Source organism: Thunnus maccoyii, chromosome 23 (assembly GCF_910596095.1).
Source record: "Thunnus maccoyii chromosome 23, fThuMac1.1, whole genome shotgun sequence".
NCBI lineage: Eukaryota > Metazoa > Chordata > Actinopteri > Scombriformes > Scombridae > Thunnus > Thunnus maccoyii.
This window is the reverse complement of record NC_056555.1, coordinates 23,033,112-23,051,742: the sequence shown is the minus strand read 5'-3', so window position 1 is coordinate 23,051,742 and position 18,631 is coordinate 23,033,112. Positions and strand designations below refer to the sequence as shown.

Genomic DNA, 18,631 nt, shown 5'->3' with positions numbered 1-18,631 from the left:
GGCCACTGGTGTGTTTGTTTATGGCTTTAATGGACTAAGAGATGAAGGATTGTTTGTATCTGAGTCTTAGATATTGAAAACTCCTCGTAGTCATTAAATGCCGTAGAAATAAACTTAACTTTTCAACAGAGTTAAGTCCAGTTTTAACAGATGTCTTTTCTGTTATCAGCGGCTTCAACAGTAAAGTAAAAGCTACAAGCCTCTGCTCCATGAAATATATTTTACTTTCATAATTATCCATTAAATTCTCATGTTTCCATCACAGGAGCCAGTGTGATCTGTAAGACTGTAAGATAATTCATTAATGCAGTTAACCTTTTTAAAACCAAAAGGCTGCGGATCATTTATCTTATCAGTGAGTTCTGTTTCATATCATATTTCAGTGGACTAAAGGACACCAGTGATTGGTTCTGCACACAGTAAACTGGAGCAAGAGACTGAAAACAGTGCCGCCTTTTCTATTCATTCAGTCGAGCATCAGTTTTGAACTGAGAATCGATCCTGAATCAAATCGGCACCAAACTATCGTGAAACACATCGTCCCAGACCGTCATCTGTCACAACCTTTATTTTTCATCTTTTTGTTGCATCTTGGTGTAAAATTTAAATCCTGATGGACACTTTGTCTTTCAAATCATGATTTTTTTCCACTTCTGTGAACACAAACCGTGTACGCCGCATCACACACGTTCTCCAGCCTTTGTCTTAAAAAAAATCCCTGGAAAACTCTGCTGCCTTGTTAGCACAGTTTAGAGCGTGAAAGGCAACAACCTGCACTCCTTATCTGGAAGGTCCTGACTCCAAACGACCACAAGCTGCAACTCTGGACCAATGCAAACAAACGGGTGATGTCACACCTCGCTACCTCCATCTTTATATACAGGCTACGGTCTGGCTGCAGGGATTGGCTCCCATCTAGCTATTAGAGCATTAATGATGTTGGGTGATCCAGTTCATCCCAAAGATGTTGGATGGAGTTGAGGTTCAGATTATAGAGCTTGTACAACAGTATGTGTGCAAATATGTCCATATGCTGTCATTAGCAGCAGTGATATCTCCTCCTCTGGCTACAAATCATAAAATGTGTCTGAGTCATTAATGACAACATGTTGTGTTGTTTCATTCAGCTCAGGCGTAGGTGGATATTTATAGAAGTCAGAGTATGTTACAGTGACAAAGAGTCTGACAAATTACAGGGAGACACCAGAGAAGCAGAGTGAAACACAGACTGTCAGTCAATCAGCCACAACAGGAGCACAGACACCAGACTGCTGGTTTGTTGCTGCGGAGCACATAGTGAACGTGCACGTGTGTGTGTGTGTGTTTGTGTGTGTGTGTGTCTGTACCGGCCACGTCGAACTCGATCTCCAGTGTGAGCTGAGCGGTGATGGACGAGTCTCTGAGCAGCTGATTGGTTTCTTCCAGAGTGGAGTCTTCAGTAGGAACTCCATTTATGGATAAAATCCTGTCACCGATCTGCAGGATACCACACCTACACACACATATACACGCACACACACACACACGCACATATACACACACACACGCACGCACACGCACACGCACACGCACACACACACACACACACACACACACACACACACACACGCACACACACACGCACACACCACGTGTGTCAGGGTTTTCTGCACAACTAAAAACAGAATCAATTAGTAAAATACAATTAAAAGAATAACCGCTTAAACAGCTGTCTAATTACAGGCCAGGAGGAGGTTGTTATATTTTTTGGTGGCATCAACTCAAACTTTGACAAAATTAACATCATTTAAACCACAAAACTCCAATTTTTAATTTGTGTAAACCATTTTAAGAGCCTAACATGACGGTGACAACGGTAGTTTATTTTGTAACATGAGTGCAGACAAAACAGAACAGTAAAATTAAACAAAAACACCAATACTTTTTTTTTTTAAAGAATCCAAAAGGAAAAACTTACATTTTTACCCATTTTTGCGTGTTTGTGCCTCTGTAAATTTGGTTTAGTTTGACTTGGATTAATCCAGATAAAAAGAGATAAAATATATTCAAAATAAATAATAAAATAATACATATTTTAATTAAAATAGCAAGTTAAGTAAAAGCAAAGCCAATACCTTTTACAGATAATTGGACAGTTAAGTTTTATTGAATCATTATACTGAATATTATATATTATATACCATATATTTGATTAAAATATCATTATGAAGCACTGACTGAACATTATTGAGGGTATTATTAGTATTGTGTGTTACATACAGGCTGAAAACACATTTTTCTGTGTAATATTGAATATTGAATATCAATACATGTATATTATTTATGTATGGATGTGTGTGTTCACCTCTCAGCTGGGCTGTCGGGGTCGATGTAAGCGATGAGCGGCGGTGAGGAGAGCGTTTCCGTGGCGAAGACTCCGCCCTGCAGCTGCAGTCCGAACCCCATGATGCCGTCGCCGAGCAACATCACCTCTGTGGTTTCCGTGTGAACGACCTGACCGGCGAGACCCACGGTGCTGGACGCAAGAGACACTGAGAGAAAGACAAGAGACAAGACAAGAGTCGAGTTAAAAACGAGATAAATGTCTCTTGGTGAGCCTTAAAGCAGTGGTTCCCAACCTGAGGGTCGAGACCTCCCGTTGGGACCAAAGATAATCATAATAATAATCTTTTTCACTCCACGTTTTCTGATTTCTTTCAGTCCTCTACGACAGTAAACTGAATGTCTTTGGGTTGCGGACTGTTGGTCAGGACAAAATAAGACATTTGAGGATGACACCTTGGGTTTGGGAAACAGTGATCAATATATTATAGACCAAATGATTAATAATTAATAAGGAAAATAATCGTTAGTTGCAGCATTATCCACACACACTTGCAACACTTGAAACACAGGTTGAGGTAGAAAATCACTCTTTTAAGTCTGAGACAACAGAAAGTCAGAGACGTCAGACTCACAGGAGCTCTTGAAGTCCTTCTTCTTCGCCTTCCTCCTCATCAGCGTGCCCCGTGGACTCGTGGGATACATGTTCCTGGGCAGAGTGCTCATGTTGAGGGACGAGAGACTATAGGCCGACATGGAGCCTGGAGAGAACGAGTGGCTGAGAGCTACAGAGTCAGACAGACAGAGAGAAGACGGTGAGCAGGAGTCCCTAAAATAAAAACATCACACTTCAGGAAGAGAGAGAGGCGGACGTACGAGGGTTGTTTGTATGGCGGTTGTGCGATCTGGCACCTGATTGGTCAGGGTGGTACGTGTTGTAGTGGTAAGGGGGGAGGATGGGGGTGGAGCTTCCGGTCTCCCAGGGGAGGGGGCGGGGACTACGCTGCACCTTGACTGCACACACACAAATACACACAGAGGAGGGTGTTCAGGTTAAGACAAGAGGAAAGGTCAGAGGTCAGAGGTCAGGTAGCTGCCTGTATCACAGCTTTAAAAAAGATCACATGTTTCTATGTGATCTTTTATAAATATATTATGTTTTCATGTATTTATTTGTTTTCTGCTGCGATGTGTTCAAAGCCAGTTGGGCCTGGTGTGTTTCTGTTCAAGAGATCCTGTTGAATCAGTTAAATGTCGACAAAAACAGTCATTAAATTCCATTAAAATAAAGGTTTTAATCTTAAACTTTTCTACAATCATTTAATATTCAGTTTTAACAGACGGTTAGACGTCTTTTCTGCTTTGTGCTGTTATCAGCTGCTCCAAGAAGAAATGTCAACTTTGGATAAAAACAGAGAAAATCCACACGTCCCTGAAATCAATTTCACTTTAATTCATTTCTATTAAATCTCCATTTAAAAACATGCTTGCATTCTGAGCATGGAGCAAAATGAGGGACAAAATTGTAAACTAAAACACAACATTTGAAACTGAAAGCTGAAGTATTGATCTTGAACCCTGAAAAAAAGTTTTCAGTTTTTCAATTCAAATTAAATTTTGATTCATTTTTGGAATTTCTGTGAATAAATAATTATTTTCTTCCATTTAAAAAGATTATGTGTTCAAAGAAATTCCAAAAGTTCATCAAATTAACATTTGATTCGAAACACTTTTTTTTAATAGTTTGATTATGTTGTTATTTATTCAGGCTCTCTGTATGTTTTATTTGTTTGTTTACTTATTTGCACAATAACGAAATAGCAGATAAAATACATATCTGGCCTTAACTCCACAAATTTTTATTATGATGTATTTTTTCTGATTCTAATACAAGAAATAATGGTTTGCAAGTTTGGTGATTCATGATCAAAAGCTAGCTAGCGATATCGTTTTGTTACTCGACACTCTGGAGGTCGTACGTTAACGTCATTATTTTTCAAATTAGTGTTTTGAGAGTGAATAATTGAATCTGTAATGATTTCTGACTGTTATTAACACAAACATCTCCGCTTTTACTTTCAGAAAAAATGTGTTCACTTCATTATACCGTGCTGTGGTGCGTTCAGGGCCGGTCAGGCCGTCTGTGTGTTTGTGTTTATACCGTGCTGTGGTGCGTTCAGGGCCGGTCGGGCCTGGTGTTGCGGCAGGATCTCCATGCGGACGGTCTGACAGGAAGCAGAGAGCAGCTGAGTGGCTTCAGCCAGAGAACAAAACTCCATCGACTTTCCATCAACAGACAGGATGTGATCTCCTGCATGAAGGGCGCCACACCTACACACACACACACACACACACACACACACACGCACGCACACACACACAGGAAAACATAACAAAAGACACATAAACACATAAAGGTTAGAAACTTCAGATATCACATATCCGGCAGATGTGACGGATCCACATTGATCTGATGTTGATGCTTAAAGCTACTAAAGATGCTACACTACTTCCTGTGTGTGTTCCAATAAAATCATATCATCTGATATCATCTGATATCATCTGAACACAACAACAGTGATTCTACAGCAGGAACTGTGTGTGTTACGTGTGTTAGACAAAAAGGTGACGTTATGAAGTTGATGCAACATAAAGAAGCAATTTTAAAACCTACAAAAAGCCTAAAAACATGACTGAGTATGAACATCTCCACTTATAGTTAAGAAGTCATCTGTAGTTAACAGCCTCACGTCACAGGTTGGTGCGTCCCTAGTCAGAGGTCAGAGGTCAGGTACCTGTCTGCTATGCTGGCTGGTTTGACCTTGTCGATGATGATGACCTGCTTGCTGCAGAACATGGAGGTGGACAGAGCAACGCCCAGGCTGGAGCCAGTCGCCTTGGCAACCTCCACCAGCAGCGGCCCCGACGCCGTGGCAACCGAGTCTGACGGAGGACAACACAGACAACACAAAGAAATTTGTTTTTTTATTAATTTCTTATCTAATGACACATTACTCTTCTATAATTGAATTTATGGACGAAAACAGGTATATTTTAATTCAATTTAATCAAATATTTTCACAATCCACTTATATAGTCTAATGTAGTGTAATTTATATTTATTATATATGGCTTTTTTAATGCCATCTCTCTAATCTTAAGTTTTTTCTTTCATTCAAAGAGTTCTTTCTCTGTTTTCTTATCTCTCAGCTTAACATCAATAAAGTTTTATTTTGAATATTAACCACCTGTTAAACCCCACCTGCCTCACTGCACAGACTGCTACTCCTGACTAGACCCTCCCATATAACAAGGTTAAATAACTCTCCACTTATAATATTCTGTCTGGTTGATATGTATTGTATGTATATGTATATTCCTTGATTAATCCTATGTTAAGTAAAGAGAAGAGAAATGAGTTCAAATCATAACCTAAATTACCTCATTTAATCAATTATTTGTTTGCTACTATTCAGATTTGTAATATCCACCATCCATCTGTTCATCCATTCATTCCACCCTTGACTACAATAATAAATGGTTGTAACAGCTTCCTGGATCCTGTGTTTAAACGTGCACCGCATCAGATGTTCAGTGAGCCAACGCCACCGCGATCACTATGGTTTTTTCACACTAAAAACACAAACAGAGAGCGTTAACTGACCCATCACTGAGACGTCGTACTCGATCAGCAGCGTGGCTTCCTGCCCGCACTGCTTCAGGATGCTCATGGCCTCTGATAGGGTGCTGCCGTGGAGACGAATCCCATCGATGCTTAGCAACCGATCGCCCGGCTTCACGGTTCCTTCTCTGGAGAGGGAGAGGGAGAGAGAGAGAGAGAGAGAGAGAGAGAGAGAGAGAGAGGGCGAGAGAGAGAGGGCGAGAGGACAGTGTTCAGTTTGTACAGAAGCTCTTAAAGGACAAAAACCCTTCAGACAGACAGGCGGTCACGTACCTCTCAGCCGGACCACCCGGCCTGATGGTTGTTATGACGATGGGGCGAGACTTGTTCCTGTCTTCATGGGCCCCACCTACAAGCAGAAAGACATGTAGTTATTTATTTATTCATTTTTAATGCACACACACACACACACACACACACACACACACATAGACTCACCTCTGATAACGAAGCCGAAGCTGTTTCCTTCTTTGTGAAGCGTGACTTCCACGTTCTTAAACATGACCCCTGACCCCTGCACTGCTGCAACACACCACAACAGCAACACATCAGTATGACCTCTGACCCACTGCAGCTTTAAAGAAACACGGTGTATAACGTTTAAACACTAACCGCTCTCCTTAAATTACAACGAACCGTTAACGACTACTTACAGACAGGCGGCAGCTCGTACTCGACCTCCAGTACGACTCGCTCCCCGACGTTCTTCAGCAGACTGATGATCTCATCGTGTCTGAACTTGGCCAGGTTGATGCCGTTAACGGAGCGGATGTAGTCGCCCACGTTCAGCTGGTCGCTCCTGCAGCGACAGTCGAAACATCAGCTCTTATTTTACTTTAAAGGGGGCATATTCTACTGTTTGTGATTTTCTGTTATCTATATCCTATTCTGATGTTGGATGTTAAACATGGTCAAAGTTCAATGAACGTATGCTGAATGCAGGTTTCAGCCCGCTCTGACACTTTGATTGCAAAGTTTGCCTTTAATTTTTTTTTACTTTCATAAACGGCGGTCCGTTCTTTAATCTTTATTGCTGAGGTTGTTCACATTGTCCACTCGCATATTTCGGATCTGATTCAGCTCCAACATGTACGGATATATTTGTTTATATTTTGAGTAAAGAAAAAGAAAAAGAAGTGAAATCCTGCTACTTTAGTTTGTTTACGTAGCCTCTGGAGCCGGAGGAAGCTTCCTGAAGCTGACCAATCAGAACAGAGTGGGCTCATCAGGAGGCGGGCCTTAAAGAGACAGGAGCTAAAACGGCCTGTTTCAGACAGAGGCTGAACTGAGGGGCTGCATAAAGGACCAGTATAAGATAAATAAGGAGTTTTTAACTGGAAATCATGTAAATCAAGATATTCCAGTAGAGCCCCAGAATATGAATATAAATATACATAAATATATGTATTGAATATATATAATAAAGACCAACAGGACGTTCTAGACAAGAAGCTGACTTGAGTGAAAATGAGAAACTGATATTATCAGGATAATTAAAGTTTAAAGCTGATGTTATTTTATATCTTTTTAAAGACCAAAGCCAACAATGTGTTAGTCCGTCTCTTAATATTTTCTGACTTCCCTACTCTGTCTGTGGCTCTCAGCTCCACTGGTTCCTACTGAAGATCTTTAAAAACTGCTCACAAACATGTATTTTCATAGTTTCAAAAAACAGATTCAAGATTCACCTGGCGGCGATGCCTCCCTGTCGCAGGTTTGAAACCCGGGGCTTCCCATCCTTGTCGATGCCGCCTGAAACTGTCAGACCGAGTGTCGTCCCCTCCTTCTTCATCAACTCCACCACCGAGCAGCCCCGAAACTCATCTACATCACAAAAAGATAAAAATATTCTACTGAGCAATTCTACTCTTTGCTTAAATCCTTCTTTCTTCCTTTTCTGTCTCTGCACTCTGACTCTTTCTCTCTCAGCACAGAGAAAAAAAATAATAATCTGGACAAAGAGAGAAGTGAAGTCATCTATTCTGTCGTCCATCTATATTTTATAAAACGCCTGAAATATTTAACAGAGGGAGAGATGGATAGAGGGAGGGATATTTCAGTGCAGAGCTGGAACAATGTGATGCGACCAGCCCTCAGGTGATAAAACAGAGAGCAGGATTTCATTGAAATGTTGTATTTTAATATTAACCAGGCAGGGCTTCACCCTCTTTCATTCAGACAGGATTACAATGTCTGATCTTTGGCAGTGACCATCATTGTCTTCCTCTCCTCCCTTATCTTCTTCCTCCAAAGAGGCTTTACAAAGAGCATCAGTGTCCTTTTCAACTTTTCTAAAACATCAGCGCTGTGTCAGCGTGCTCAGTCAACCCCAAATCTTCAAACCAGCTTCCTGCAGCAGCCGGGGGAGAAACTTTTGAATGTATTCCTTCACAAACCGCCAGTTAACTTCACACTGAAGAGAAGCAGAACTACAACAAAGCTTCTCTCAGAGAACATCAGAGTTTTGTTTAAGCTGCACTATTTCAGATTTTACTATAAGTCTAAAATAGATTTTCTCAGCCTTCATAGGAGGTGTATCTGCAGCAGAGCAGAGCAGAGCGTCTATCTGTAAATCTAAATTCTACTGAGGATGATCGGTGGGGGTTTCACTTTTGTTGACATGATTCTGAACCTCCATTGGCTGGTTTAGAAGCTTGACCAGTCTCTCCACATGGCTTTGAAGCTCTACCAGTTTGTCCATCAACTGGTTCCAAAGCTCTACCACTTCCTCTAATGGGTTCAAAATCAATAACCACATCCTTTAACAGGTTCTGAACCTTCACCAGCTTCTCTAACTGGTTTAGAAGATGACTGGCTCCTGCAACTGGATTCAAAGCTCAAACAGATCTTCCGAATGTCTCTGAAGCGCTACCAGTTTCTCTGACTGATTCTTGAGCTCTACCAGTTTCATTAACTGGTTCCAGACTTTTACTAGTTCCTCTTACTGGTTCTGAAGCTAACAGCATCCCTCAACTGGTTCCAAAGCTTGACCAGTTCGTTTGAATGACTCTGAAGCTCTACTAGATTGTCTAACTGGTTGTGAAGCTCTACTAGTGCCTTTAACTGGCTCTACCGGTTCCTCTGTCGGGTTCAAAGGCTATACCAGTTGCTCTAACTGGTAAAGAAGCTCTACCAGCTCCTCTAATAGGTTTAGAAGCTCAATCAATTTCTCTAACTGGTTCTAGAGCTCTACCAGCTCCTGCATGTAGATCTGAACCTCCACCAGTTCCTCTAACTGGTTCTGAAGCTCAACCGGATCCTGCAACTGGATCCAAAGCTCAAACAGAACCTCTGAATGGCTCTGAAGCTCTACCAGATTGTCTAACTGGTTCTGGACCCTGACTAATGTCTTCAACTGGTTCAAAACCTCTGCCAGTTCCTTTTACTGGTTCCAAACCTCTACCAGTTCCTCTTACTGGTTCAGAAGCTATACCAGTCACTCTAATTAGCTCTGAAGCTTTACCTGCTCTTCTTACTGGTTCTGAAGCTTTACTAGTACGTCTGTCAAACGGTTCCAAACCTCTAACAGTACCTATAACTGGTTCCGGAGCTCTACCAGTTCCTGTATGTAGCTCTTAAGCTTCACCATTTCCTTTTGCTGGTTTCAGACCTTTATCAGTTCCTCTAACTGGATCCAAAGCTCAAGCAGATCCTTTGAATGGCTCGGAAGCTCTACCAACTTGTCGACAGTGCCTTCAACTGGCTCCAAACTTCTACCATTTTGTCAAACTGGTTCAGAAGCTCAACAGTTCTTCTAACTGGTTCAAAAATTCTACCAGTTCTTCTAACTGGTTCTGAAGCTCTACCAGTCCGTCCATCAACTGGTTCCTAAGCTATATTAGTGGATTACCAATTCCTTTAAAGTAGATTCAACCTATACCACATCCTTTATTTGGCTCTGAATCTCCACCAACTCTGGTGAAGAAGCTCTACCAGTCCCTGTAACTATTTCAGATACTCTACTAGTGTCTCTAAAGCTGGGCTCAGACTACAGGAGTTTTAGGCTGATTTATCCGATCCACCCCTCCCAACAGTCGGAGGAGAAATCTGGTCTGGGACTTTAGTCGGTACCAATGTTTGGCCCAGATTATCTGGTAATTTGAGGGGTTTACAGATCCAATCTTAAACCTCCAGAACTGCTCACAGACTCATCGGGCCGCCCTGATAATGATTATGCCACTACTTTCCAAACAGGACCACAATAGCCAATGAGAGAGACAAGTCCACAAGGAGATATGTGAATGTGAACACTTTTGAAATGGTGACCACAAAGACACAACAAGCTGTTGTATGGGTGCGTTGTACAGCTGAGATGGAGGAAAGGCTTGTTGATAAGAATACAACTGTCTATATAACGTGTCTTCCAAGACATATCATTGTTGTGGATATTTCTGAGCGGTGGTCAACACTTCAGTGGAGAGAAGCACAGACGAGCCTTTGATGTCTTATTGCTGGGAATGTTTATTGAAGCTACTTGATCAAGGAGAACTGTAAACAGCGAACATCCAAGTTGGTGTAACTCGGATGCTGTCTCTTCCCGTTCTACCCTCTGACAGCCTGAGTTTTAGTATTTAACCTGAGCAGATTGGCCTACGATATGAAAAATCAGTCTAATCGGTTCACTAGTTTCTATTTGGCTACACATTCCACCTATCTTTGTTGTCTAGAAGGGTCCTCTCTGGCCTTGGCCTACCGTGGCAGGCCTCTCTTTATCAGAGAGGTTTCTGCTTTCACCAAAACATCACAGACAACTGACGTCTCGAGGAGAGATTAAGAATTACAGCGTGACCGTCGTCTTGAACCAATGTCACTCCAATCTGTAACCCCTACAGAAGGAAAACTCCATAACAATCATGACTGTAAAGACAAAGAGAAGAGCTGAGGAGAACTCACCTCTGCTTTGAATGCACCAGGTGAGAGAGAAATGGAGAGGTGTGTGTGAGAGGTGAGTGTGAGTGTGAGAAAGAGAGAGAGAGATGTGTGAGGTGATGCACCATTGTTTTCTAATCTTGTAGCGTGTGCATGTTTGAGATTATAGAGAAGAACGTCTGTGAAGTTTCTCCTTATGTGTGTGATGCAGCCCAATTTCAATATCAGTTAGGACTGGTTGTTGAGCTCTACCATTTCCTCTAAACCAAAACCAGTTCCTCTAACTGATTTCAAAGCTCTACAAGTTCTTTAAATTGGTTCCAAAGCTCCACCAGTTCTTCTAACTGGTTCCAGAGTGCTACTTATTACTTTAATTTGCCTCTGGAGCTCTACCAGTTACTCTCGCTGGTTCTGAACCTCCACTGGTTCTCCTTACTGGTTCCTCTAACCTCTAACAATTCCTCTGACTGGTTATGAGCCTCAATCAGTTTTCAAAATTGTTCTGAAGCTCGACTTATTACTCTAACCTGTTACAAAACCAGTTCCTTTAAATTACCTGATGTTCTACCATTTTCTGTAATTAGCACCGAAGCTCTTCTACTCTCTATATGTTTTGCTAATTTATCAGAGAAACTGTGAACTTGAGGGGTTTCCATCTCTGTACCAGCTGTGTCATCGATGTAATGTTTACTTGTTTTCACAGCAGTATTAGCAGCATTTAGATTCAAGCTGCAAGTAGGCCACCAGCTCCAGGTGGGAGGAGATAAACTGCGACTGCAAGCAGCTTCCTGCAGGTCACACAGATAGAAAACATCAGCTCGCTCTTCGTTTGTGTACATTCTATTTTCAGAGCTGTTATCTTCATCGGTGTGCTTATTGGCTCTGTAGGTGGAATCCAATAAAGCAGAACCAGAAGAGATGGAAAAGAAAGGAAGGGACTCAACAGATCACAAAATAAAACAAAATAAATGATGTGTGTTTGTGATACCTGGTATGCTCTGCCTCCTGATGGCCAGCGCTCCATCTGGAGGTCGAGGCCCGGCGGAGTGTTTGGTGTACGGCCCCTCATCTGCAACACAAAGAAACACACGTTTCAATACACAGTAACAAACATGCACTGGTTTTTAAGATTCACCAGCCTCTCTTACTGGTTCCTATCCTATACCAGTTTCCTTTAACTGGTGCTGGAGCTCAGCAATGTCCTGTAACTGGTCCCAAACCTCTATCAGTTTCTGTACATGGTTCTGAAGCACCACCAGACCATTACCAGTTCCTCTTACTGGTTCCAAAGCTCGACCAGTTTCTGAAACCGAAGCTCTATCAGTTTCTCTTACAGGTTCTGAAGCTCAGCCATTTCCTGTGACTGGTACCAAATCTTTACCAGTTAATCAAACAGGTTCCAAAGCTTGCCCAGTTTCTCCAACTGGTTCAGAAGCTCGACCAGTTTCTGTAACTGGTTCAGAAGCTTGTCCAGTTTCTCTAACTAGTTTCAATGCTCTGTAAAATACTCTAAGTGGGTCTGAAGCTCAACCAGTTTCTCTGACTGGTTCTGAAACTGGTTCTGAAGATCTGTCAGTACCCATAAGTGTTTAGAGGTTTTGCCAATGCCCCTAACTGGCTCCCAACTTCAACCAGTTTCTTTAACTGGTTTTGAAGCTTCAACAGTTCCTCGTACTGGTTCTGGAGCTCAACCAGTTACTGTATGTATCTCAGAAAGTACCACTTCCCCTAACTGGTTCCAGACTTTTACCAGTTCCTTTAACTGGTACCGAAGCTCTACCATTTTTTCTAACTGGTTTCTTTAACCATTTTAGAGGTTTTACAGAGTTCTTTAACTGGCTCCAAACCTCAACCAGTTTTATTTAACTGGTTCTGAAGCTCCAGTTAAACCCACACAGTTAAGTTTAAGTCAGATGTTCTTGACAAGCTCCCATAACGCATCTGTACTCACCATCATCATCATCAACTGCAGAGCTTCCACCACAAAAATACATCTCAGAGCTAAAATGCTAACAGGAGTTACTGTAAGTCTAAAGTTAAAAGCTTCCTGGCCTCACTAGCCAGTAAATTAGCATGTTAGCATCCTCAGCAGGCTGAAGCTGCTGCTGAGAGGTCTGTCAAGTCAGCCTGCTCTCGTGAATAAAGAAACCACTGCCAGAGAGAGAGAGGCAGAGAGGTGACCTCATCAGAGCAGCAACCAATCCCTGTGGAGAACACAGTGGGCTACGGAAGTCTCGACCAATCTGTGCAGTCCACTGGGAGACCCCCCCGGTGATGTAATCACTCAGAGAAGACGTCCGACTAAAAAAAATATGCTTTTTGCTGACAGAGCAGAGGCGGCGCCAAGCTATGAATGATGATGTCATGTAGCTCAATCTGGAGGCAGAGATTTGATTGGATGAGTGTTTTAATTGGATGATTCATTGATTAATATTGTAAAGTTGATTTTATCGGATGGTGTGTGGTCAACAACTGCAACAGTAACAATGACATCGTATTTTTCTACATTTTTGTTTATACATGTGTATGTTTATGCAGTATGTGTATTAATATATATACTATATATATACATATCTGTTTATGTGAAGCACACTGAATAATATAAATAAAGTTTGCTTTGCTTTAAAAACAGGCAGAACAAACTAAACGGGGGCAAAACATTTTCACCTCCCAACATCCACTGACATACAAACAGAAACCAACAATTGTCGTCTATAAAATGTCAGTTAAATATTAAAAAATAACTAATTCTCTACAACACAAAGATATTCAGTTTACAGCATCAAATCCTCCAGTTTGTGACGCTGGAACCAGCAAACATTTTTCACTATTCTCTGGTCTTGTAGACTGACGTGAGCCGAGGTTTGTTTGTGAATCAGCAGTCTGACACTCACTTCATGCCTCATCCTGAATCAGTTTCATCTGTCTGGTGTACAGCTGCAATGATTAGTCCATTAATCAATTAGTTGACAACAACTGAATTACTCTGCAACTATTTTGAAATTCGATTAATCATTTTGAATCATTTGTTTAAGAATAAAAACTCCAAATTGTCTGATTCCAACTTCTCCAATGTGTATTTTTCTGCTTTCCTTAGTTCTCTGTTGGTCGGGACAAAACAAGACATTTGTGGATCATCTCGGGCTTCTGGAAACAATGATCAACATTTTTCACCATTTTCTGACATTTTATAAACCAAATAACTAAATTGATTAATCAAGAAAATAATCAACAAATTAAATGATGATGAAAATAATCGTTAGTTGCAGCCCCAATCTGTTGAGCTCTATTTTATTCTAGTGTACTGTAGTGTTTATATTCTGGTCTTCTGTTTGGTTCTATTTTAGTCTAATCTGCTCTAGATCTACGCTGTTCTGTTTAGAGCTGAAACAACTCTTCAATTAATCAATTAAATGTCATATATATATGTATATTATCAAATATTTGACGATTCAGCTTCTCCAATGGGAGAACTGGCTGTTTTTCCTTGATTTGAATCTTAGTACATTAAATATTTTTGGGTCTGAGGACCAAATTTTATATTTTTTTTATATTTCTTTAGCTGCTCAGATAAAAGAAGCCACTTCACAGGCAGTCGGAGCCATTTTTCACCGATTTCTGAGTTTATAGACCAAATGATTTATCCAACTGATCGAGATCGGTCGTTCTGTTTCTGTTCGATTCCAGCAGCTGAGCTCAGAAACACAATGAGACTCTGACAACACACACACACACACACACACACACACACACACACACACACACACACACACACACACACACACACACACAATAACTAACTGAAGATAAAAGCTGAGCCTCCTCCTCCTCCTCCTCCTCCTCCAGATGTAGGACAGCAACATCTCTTCCTTTCTACATACTATATATACACACACACACACACACATATATATATAGCCTAATACAATATACTACACACTGTGGTGTTTTGTTATATAAATCAGAAGCTCATATTAGACAGAGCTATAATTTCTTAAACAAGGACACACAATGTTTTTGATATGAGACGCCTGAACCAAGACTCAGCTACTATCATCCACCTGCAGCAGCTTCAGTCCGACCTGCGCCACCTACAGGCAAGAAAAGTAACTGCGGCTGTAAAAATGTACAAGTGCTGATAAACAAGATTTAAAAGTTTTAGCTTCTGCAAGTTTTACATTCATGTCACCTGCAGGCAACAAGTGTTCAGTTAATGCAGTTTTTCTTTTTTTTTTCTTTATTATCACTGCTGTTGTTGACAGAAAAGAAAAAGAAATAGAAATTAACAGTTTAAGCTGATTTAACTGAGTGTTTAATGGTGTATATTTGAGCAGGAGAAGTTGGTGGTTATTAGGGGTGTGCTTGAATACAAAAACCTTATTCGGCAAAGCACAAATAGTGGGGTTTTTACGAATATTTGTTTTTGGGGAGAAAAAAAAACATGTCAAATACCAGCGAGCAGGTCAGTTATAGTCGCTATTAGGGCTGCGCGATATGACGATATGTCGTTCGACAATAGAAAAATGTATATCGTTTCATTTTTTGTTATATCGTTTATATTGTGGTGTCGCAAATCACACTCTTTACGGCAATATCTTTCATCATTTGACGACGCTTTGCGTTCTTCCGCACAGTCAGATGTAAGGCAAAGGCAAAGGACGAAGGCGAGACGACATAAACGCACACGGAGGAGTGTGCACAAGAGCTCATACCTAAGAAAGGGGATACTTCTGTCGTATGGACGTGGTTTGGGTATGAAAAGTCTGACACGGACCAGAAAACTGTATTTTGCAAATTATGCTGCAGACCGGTCCCCTCTTCAAACTCAAACACCGCTAACCTCTTTTACCACCTACGCAAAAGTCATGTCAAAGAGTACGGGAGAGTCTACAGCTGAGAGCCATGAAAGTACAGCAGAGCGCTCAAAAGAAACCCCAGACTGAGACATTGCAAGAAGCTTTTGCCTGCAGCACACCATATAGCAAAGATTCACAGTCAGCAGGAGAATTAATGTAAAATGTAATAAGATATAGGCCTTTCCATGTGGTCATTTTATATAAAATATTTATTCATTGAATTTACAGAAAATGTGCTATATCGTGATATGAGGTTCTGGTCATATTGCCCAGCTCTAGTCGCTATCTCAGTGTCTCTCCTCTGCTCCGCTGTTACGTCTACCAGCAGGTCTCAACAAGGGGGAGTCACATCCACCTGCTACATGACGCATATTACTTAATTTGGACATCACTTTAATTTTCATCTTTAATTTTCCAAAATTAGAAATGTAACAAAAACAAAAACAGGATTTTTAAGCCTCTTTCCACTTTTATTCAAATACAAATAATTTTGCTGCCTCAACAAATACAGATACAAATACATCCTCTGCACATCCTTAGTGGTTCTTAAAACGATTTACATAACTGTTAGCGGAAACAATTATTAGCTCTGGACAGGCAATTATGTCTAATGTTTTAAGACAAACTAACACTTAAACCCACATGTTTGATGTGTCAAACGTCTGTAAAGTTCGGGTCTTACAGTAGATGTGAAGTCGGGAAACAAATGTACAAAATCTCCCACAGCTCACGTCTGAAGCAGAAACGTGTTTTTACTTGTATATTTAATATCCGCTGAGAGCTGCTGTGACACAGTGATGTTCCATTTTTAATCTTTACAGTATACATTAGCTAAAACCTCAAACAACACACTCGACACTAGCAGCCGTCAGCGGGAGGAGAAATCAGCATGAAAACATCTGCAGGTGTGAGCTGCTGCAACCTTACGGATGTTATAAAATGTCCATAAATCAAACTAATTGCAAGTTTTATTTTTGCATGATGTGTAAAATGTCTTGCAATTTCAGTTTTCACAGCGTGAATAACAAGAAAGTAATTTTCAGTAAAAGAATAATGTAGCTCTCACGAGTCACAACATGATCACAATTACGAGACTGAAAAAAGATTCTCTGAGTTCAGTTTGTGTTTGATGATGAGATTTTATCTCTGACATTATCCTGCTCAAACCTAAACCATAGAAAACTGCTTTAACAAACAAACAAACAAACACAAATAAATAAAAATCAGTAGTATATCTCTTACAATAGATTCGCCTGCATTATGACATTATGACTGCTGATTTTAATAAAGTACTTTACATGAGATAATATGAGTTAATAATATATTATGTTTACTATATTATGTATAAATACAGCTTTGTATCATATGTGATCATCTGTCATTCTGCAAAATTTACTGTATGATGTTCAGTGGTGGAAACTATCTGAGTACATTCACTCAAGTGAGGTAGTTGTACTTTACTTGAGTATTTCCATTTGATGCTACTTTATACTTCCACTCCACTACATTTCAGAGGGAAATATTGTACTTTCTACTCCACTACATTTATTTGACAGCTTTAGTTACTTTTCAGATGAAGATTTGACACAATGGATAATATAACAAGCTTTTAAAATACAACACATTGTTAAAGATGAAACCAGTGGTTTCCAACCTTTTTGGCTTTTGACGTCTTACAAAAAGCAGTGTGTAGTCGGGGTCACATTTCACATGTCTATGAGTTGTTAACAGCTCCACCAAATAGTGATTTTTCCCTCTAAACTTCTCACATGCTTTCATTTCAATAAATGTTCAAATGATCCAATATTTCAGCAAAAATCAAAGATTAGAGAAAAAGTCCAAAAATTGAAAACAGATTTGTGTATCAGAACTTTGTTTTTTCTTCTTTCCTCTCCCATTAATCATCTCACCACCCCTCAGATTTATCTGCTGACCCTTTGGAGGGGCCCGACCCCTAGGTTGGGAACCACTGGACTAAACTAGCTAACTGTATATAAAGTAGTGTAAACTAGCTCCACCTCCAGCAGCTACAACAGTAACATGCTGCTCTAACACTGATGCTTCACTATTAATAATCTAATGATGTCATATATAATAATATATCAGTCAGAGGGACCAAACCACTACTTTTACTGCAATACTTTAACTACATCAAGCTCATAATACTTATGTACTTTTACTGCAATACTTTAACTACATCAAGCTCATAATACTTATGTACTTTTACTGCAATACTTTAACTACATCAAGCTCATAATATTTATACGGGACTTTTAATTGTAATGGAGTATTTTTACATTGAAACTTTTACTTATCAAACCATTTCTGCACTATAAATTCAAGGTTTAAGGCCGCAACTAACAATTATTTTCATTATTGATTAATCTGTCAACTGTTTTCTCAATAAATAAAATAATTGTTTGGACTGTGAAATGATTGTGAAAAATCACAATGTCTTATAGTCCTCTATGATGTCCTCAATTTGCTTGTTTTGTCTAACAAAGAGTCCAGAACATAAAGATACTCAAATAACTGTTATGTATGTCAATGAAAAACAGTAAATCCTCACATCTAAAGCCAAGATTCCATCCAAACGTAGCCGATTTGCAAATATTTGAAGTTGCGTTGTGAAGATAAACAGTCGGTTCCTTTAAACCGTCACAGAAGAAGAGACACAACGAGATTATGTCATTAAAAGAGCAACAGTTAAAGCTCAAATGATGTAAAACCATGATGGAAACATGTTTCTGTTTGTTTCATGTATTGATGTGAGGAAGGTCACAGTCTCCTCATCATCGCTCCTCATCAACCTGATGTTTTCAGCTCTTCAGTGACGTTTAAGTCACATGATTCATGTTTGTCATCATTTATCCACGCACCTACTTCTACACCTTTTTTTGTA

The 18,631-nt window shown here is 40.2% G+C and overlaps 1 protein-coding gene across 6 annotated transcripts in view; it reads right to left on the bottom strand.

Moving 5' to 3' along the window:
- grip1 (glutamate receptor interacting protein 1) overlaps positions 1-18,631 on the bottom strand; it is a 74,390-nt gene that overhangs the window by 20,288 nt on the left and 35,471 nt on the right. For 4 of the 6 annotated variants that reach the window (XM_042402818.1, XM_042402819.1, XM_042402813.1 and 1 more), the window contains exons 2-13: positions 11,862-11,942; positions 7,693-7,828; positions 6,658-6,803; positions 6,443-6,526; positions 6,278-6,353; positions 5,987-6,132; positions 5,118-5,265; positions 4,484-4,653; positions 3,199-3,336; positions 2,958-3,107; positions 2,345-2,531; positions 1,347-1,492 (exon numbers count right to left, since the gene is read on the bottom strand). In XM_042402818.1, the coding sequence (XP_042258752.1) occupies positions 1,347-1,492; positions 2,345-2,531; positions 2,958-3,107; positions 3,199-3,336; positions 4,484-4,653; positions 5,118-5,265; positions 5,987-6,132; positions 6,278-6,353; positions 6,443-6,526; positions 6,658-6,803; positions 7,693-7,828; positions 11,862-11,942 (1,608 nt within the window). The remainder of the gene's footprint in view (positions 1-1,346; positions 1,493-2,344; positions 2,532-2,957; positions 3,108-3,198; positions 3,337-4,483; positions 4,654-5,117; positions 5,266-5,986; positions 6,133-6,277; positions 6,354-6,442; positions 6,527-6,657; positions 6,804-7,692; positions 7,829-11,861; positions 11,943-18,631) is intronic. The other 2 variants (XM_042402815.1, XM_042402814.1) reach the window with 2 other exon arrangements.